Source organism: Eurypyga helias, unplaced genomic scaffold, assembly GCF_000690775.1.
Source record: "Eurypyga helias isolate BGI_N326 unplaced genomic scaffold, ASM69077v1 scaffold31425, whole genome shotgun sequence".
Lineage (NCBI taxonomy): Eukaryota > Metazoa > Chordata > Aves > Eurypygiformes > Eurypygidae > Eurypyga > Eurypyga helias.
In genome coordinates, this window is record NW_010252571.1 from 6,281 (window position 1) to 11,814 (window position 5,534).

General features: G+C 42.3%; 1 protein-coding gene across 1 annotated transcript in view; it reads right to left on the reverse strand.

The window, feature by feature from the left end:
- The window catches only part of NMI (N-myc (and STAT) interactor), a 6,613-nt gene extending 4,152 nt beyond the window's left edge, over nt 1-2,461 (reverse strand). The window contains exons 1-3 of the mRNA XM_010152435.1: nt 2,426-2,461; nt 1,998-2,156; nt 506-592 (exon numbers count right to left, since the gene is read on the reverse strand). Coding sequence (XP_010150737.1) covers nt 506-592; nt 1,998-2,156; nt 2,426-2,461 — 282 coding nt within the window. The remainder of the gene's footprint in view (nt 1-505; nt 593-1,997; nt 2,157-2,425) is intronic.
- Between the last annotated feature and the right edge of the window lie 3,073 nt (nt 2,462-5,534).

The following is a 5,534-nucleotide window of genomic DNA, read 5'->3' on the forward strand; positions in this document are numbered from 1 at the left end:
TTGAAAGCTAGCATCTTATCTATGAGCCTGCTTTCTTCCCATTCCCTCTACTGCCAACGGAAAGAGCGACACTCTTCCCAAAGATAATTCAGACGCTGGGTGTAGGCCCCTGTTCACACTGCATCTCCTTCTAGAGGAGCCTTGCCTTGCCCAGTGACTGCACAGGAAATTTAGGAGGCTGGACTTGACATCTCCTAAACTTAGAAATGTACTTTAGAAAGCTAAAGCTAACATTGTAATATTGTTAATGTTAAACAAGGTAACCCTTGGATAGTGTTTCAATCTCTGTATAAACAAAAAATCCATATCCTTAGCCTGCTTCACATTTTCCTGCCAGGTGGAATAAGAAAATAAAACTTCCAGCTGTATTTTATATTGAAATCATAGAGGTTCAAATGCTGTACAACTGGCCCCAACGGTGTGGAACTGACAAAGTAACAATGTGCCCTTCTGAAAGACAAATCGCAAACATTTCCAACTTTACCTGATCACCCCACGAAAGCACCGAATTACATTCCGCAAGGTCTTCTTTGAGCTTTTCAATCTCTCTCTTCAGCTCAGCGTTTTCTTGGTTTAGTACGTTGAGTTCTCTCTACAGCCCAAAAGGCATTAAATGCAAAATTAAACACATAGAATATTTCAGAAAAACCTACAGACACTAGAAACTGTTTCAACTCTTAATTACTCTATTACAGCCACGCACAACACATTTTTTGCATAGCTTTAACTATCTGCAAGGTAAATTCACTCATCAAGGAGCAGTTTCCATCAAACTACAGTGAGAGTATTTTTGCAAGGAGGCATTAGTGTTCCCAAGCACTTGCAGTGTACCATAAATTGCACCTTCCAGTTATGCCAGTTCCTTACACATGCAAGGTCAGAGCCTGTGTCAACACACAAAACATTCTAGTTTTTGTACCACGTGTGATCTTAGTAACTGTTATTCCCTTTTCTGAAAAGTGTACCACATGAGGACTGTTTCTGCCACAGTGCTACTCTTCCCTCTTCATACTTCTTCAGCAAGGAAGAGGGAACGCCTCTTCTCTCTCCATCTGCTACGTACTTCCTCCACACCAAAGAATCCTAAATGGGCAGAAAGCCCCTGTAACTAAATCCAGTATCTCCTGGACAGGGAACACAACAGAATGAGTAGGAAACACAGCAGATGGTGTCAGCTCCAGCCACACACAATTAGAAGATGGCTCCTTTAAAGTCAGTAATCATTTGAGATAATTAGACCAGTTTTCATCAGCTGAAGATAATGTAAAGCAAAAACCAGATGATGATAAAGACCTCTTCTGCCTATAAAACCCAAACACTGATGATTGCAGAACCAAAACCAACTCTGAGAAAACGCTGACCTGAATGTACTTAACCTACCAATTATATTTTAATAGCTTGTAATATTGAAGCCATAATTTTTCATCAGTGTTTTTCAGGCCAAACAAATCCTCACTGAAACCACCTCCTTGACAGCCTATGGAAACTTCTCCTCTTACTGCACCAACGACTGCACGTGGCACATTGAGGTAATGAACCAGTTAGTTCTAGAAAGAAAAGCCCTCTTCAAACAGGCTCCGGCTCTTGCCCAGCTCATTGTCACTTAAGAAGTGCTAACCCCTTGGGTGCTCTAACGTCTGGGGGTTGCCAAAGCAGTGGAATCAACCCATTCAATTTTATCTGCACCACACAGAATTGAAACTCATCTGTTAGTGGAGAAGCTTGGAAGAGGAAGACTGGTTTGTCAGTCTTCATCTTCTCTACAAAACAGGTCCCAGTGTTGCCTTCACTCTTCCAACATTACCACAAGATTTATTTTATTGCACTGGTTCTTACTCTGCCACTGGAAAACTATGTGCAGAACATTCTAGCCCTACAGTCTGTAAACCAGTAAAGCTGTTTAAACCAAAAAAGAAATATTACTCTTACTTTCTCTAACAAACACCTCCTTCACACATCCCCAGATACTGACAGCTATGAATAAGCCTTCTCCATACCTTGTGGGTGTCCCGAGATGTAATAATCTCCTTTTGCTGCTTCTCCTGAAAGTCCTTTAGCTTTAGCAGCTCCTTCTCTGCTTCATCATACTTTTCATCAGCACTTAATTTACGAACAAGAAGGTCATCTTTTGCTTTTTTAGCCTGTTCAACTCTTTCCTGGATAGTAAAAAAGATTAAATTTTTTTTTTTCCACAGGAACAAACAAAACCTTAAGTAAGACCTTTATATTTATTTAAGACTTTGGGTAAGTATTTTTTCTTAGATCCGAGATCAACACAAGCATGTACCAATGAAGAACAGAGAACAAATCAGACAAACACGTTATAACTGGGGGAGAGTTGGTTTGGTTTTAGAAGGATGGACTAAAGGTCTTGCAAGTATCTTTCAGCTAATTTCCACGATTCTATGTGGTTTTTAGAACTTGCCTGCCATTTCTTCAGTTCTTCTTTAAGTCTTTCCATGTCATTTTCTGATGTGCCAGAAGGGTCAGGGCTTGTCATATTCTGGAGAGAAAAGAAGAGGCACACACAGGTTTTCTCCTCTGTTAGGCAGTAATTGAGACACACCAGACAAGACAAACGAGTCTTCAAAATAAAAACCCCATAAACCCTCTGCAGCTGGGTGAAGTGTTTTGCTGTGATAGTTTTCGGTGTACGTCTATTAATGAAAGTGTGCCCATTTGCTGTTCTTCTCCCATTATGCTGGCAAGATTATGTGGCGAATCAAACATTTTGAGACACCAATTATATTTCATAACTGAATCTTCCTGCAGTCTGCGTGCCAGAGGGTAGCATATACCACATCATTTTTTAACAATGCATTCAGACACTTGGGCTAAATCATTGAACTATTTTAATGGCTAGATGGGACAAAAATCTAAGAAAATGGGTCCTGGTCAGTAATCATTATTTGCTAACCATCCAACTGGAAATATTCACAGGCTAATATTTTGAATAAATAATAAAAGCAAACTGTCTCTATGTTCTTCCACAGGGAACTAGGCTCCTCAAGCCCACAAATGTTCATCTACATGCTTTCTCAGCAGTTCCTCTGAGAGAATGTGTAACTATACAAGCCTAATGGAAAAAAAAATGCAAAATGGGATGCTTCCAAGCTCAGGGAGATTGGACAATCAACGGTAATATCAAGCAGGAGGAAAGCGATAAAAGAAGCATTTAAGAATTTAAGTACTTCAGGGCAGAAGGTCACAAGCACGGGAAAACTACAACTGGACAGAGCCCAAGAAGAGAGAAAATTTTCTCTGTTCTGTTTTGTTTCTATGGCTGCAATATTCTGCAGAAAGAAAAAAAAATATCCAAAGAGACCTGTTGAAACAATCCCTCCCTTTTACTTCAGATTACATAAAACTTGAATGTGAACCATGAAATTGAGGCATGGAAAAGGTCTAAATTAGATAATCTTGTCAATTCTCTTGGTAATGCTGGGTATTTCCTAAAAACAATAAAATACAAAGTAATTTTTTCCACTACTCTGTCCAGTTTCAAATGTCTCTTAAGCAAGAGGGAAATCCCCATCTGCGTATAACTTAAAACCGGAAAGGACTTGAGGACTTGAGTCCTTTACTCAAGGGATTGAGTGCAGGAAAGTAGGAAGATGCACGTGCCACAGCTGGAAGCTGATAAGAAAGGATGTCTGGGTTTTACTGAAAAATAGTCTAAGACAACACTTTTCAACCTGAAAGAAGGAAAAAACCAACAAGGAAAACACAAGAAATCTCAGGGAAAGTACCATCCAAACTACCTGCTGCAGAAACTGAATCAAGGGAGGCACCAGGAGAAAGGAATTCCCCTAAGAAACCTCCACAGAGACAGATGAGTGAGGTAAGACAGGAAAATTCTAACAGATTCTGTAATGAAGACACTTTGGAATGGGACTCTCCCTATGGAAACAGAAGGCAGGAATAAGGAATGTCCAAACCATTAAAGGATGGAAGGTGGTGAGACAAGAAGCAATGTCGCAGCAGTTCTAGCACAAACCTTCATTCAGAGATACTATTGGCAAATACAGATTTTTTTTTTCCAGGCAGCACATCAGGAAATACTTACACCACCATCAGCTTTTAAAGGTAGTGGAGGACTTGTTAAATCCATTGAAACCTGAGGAAACAGGAAAAAAAATTATAGCATTGTGTATATTGGTGTTCTTTTTCAGCAGAACAGAATACCAGAGAGGAATACTAGAAGCTATGTTGAGCTGAAAGAATTTGTAAACGTAAATGTTGTATCATTTTATTGGCAAAAGTGATATATTAAATAAATCATTTTATTGGCAAAAGTGATATATATGGGATATCCAAAGCCTCCTTACTAAGCATAAAAACCAGAGACATATGAGAGAAATTCTGCATTGCACAACTAAAGTTTTCAGTCATGGAACTTATGTGCCTACCTTTACGCTACTTTCATACCGTTACACCCAGGCTCAGCATCCTGTACACTCAGTGCTTAAGAGATACAACCGTTAAACCTGCTTAACACAAATGCACAGGTTCCCAAGCAAATCTAGCCTGTGGATGCTGCGACGGCGCAAGGGCTTCGCCCCATGGGTTAGGCACTCTCTAAGCAGCGTCGCCTAACAACAATCAAGACCTGGGCAGCAGGGCAGCCGAGTGTCCTGACACGGCCAGAGATTTCTGATGTTCTCACCTGGAAATTCATAGAATCACGGAATGCTTTGGGTTGGAAGGGACCTTAAAGGCCATCTACTTCCACCCTCTGCCATGGGCAGGGACACCTTCAACTACAGCTTGGCTTTTACCTGTAACACTGTACCTGTTGCATTCAACAAGGCTTCAAATTGAGGCTGTCTGCCTAATGATCCAGGAATCCCTTTCTGGTTTGCATTAAGTAACCAAAACAACCTCTACAACTCCCTGAAAGGGGGGGGTGGAGGGGGAATCGGTCTCTTCTCCCACGGGAACAGTGATGGGATGAGAGGAAACGGCCTCAAGTTGTACCAGGGGAGGTTTGGGTTGGATATTGGGGAAAATGTCTTCCTGGAAAGGGGTGTCAGGGGTTGGAAGGGGCTGCCCAGGGAGGGGGGAGTCAATAACCCAGGAGGGGTTTAAATGATGTGTAGATGAGGCTCTTAAGGACATGGTTTAGTGGTGGAGTTGGCAGTGTGGGGTTAACGGTTGGACTTGATGATCTTAATGGTCTTTTCCAGCCTAAAAGATTCGATTTTTCTGTGCAAATTTGCTGACTTACGTATCAATTCATGATTTAGGAAAGTGAAAGTAGCGTAACTGCAAACCATCTTCACTCAGCTTCTCCATAGGATAACACAGCTGGCAGCTAAGAGGCCCATCTCATCCGGGCCACCACGCTTGTTCTTGCGGTCCGGGGGACCTACAACACGGCTCAGGGCCACGCTCGAAGCTCCCACAGCCCAACCGCCCGTCTCAGCCCCTCGCCTCCCGGCTGAGACCGGGGAGCAGGTCCCAGGCACCCTCCAGGCCGCTCCCACCCCGAGGCCGCGGGGAAGGCCGCACCAGCCCCACGCAGAGCCCGGGCC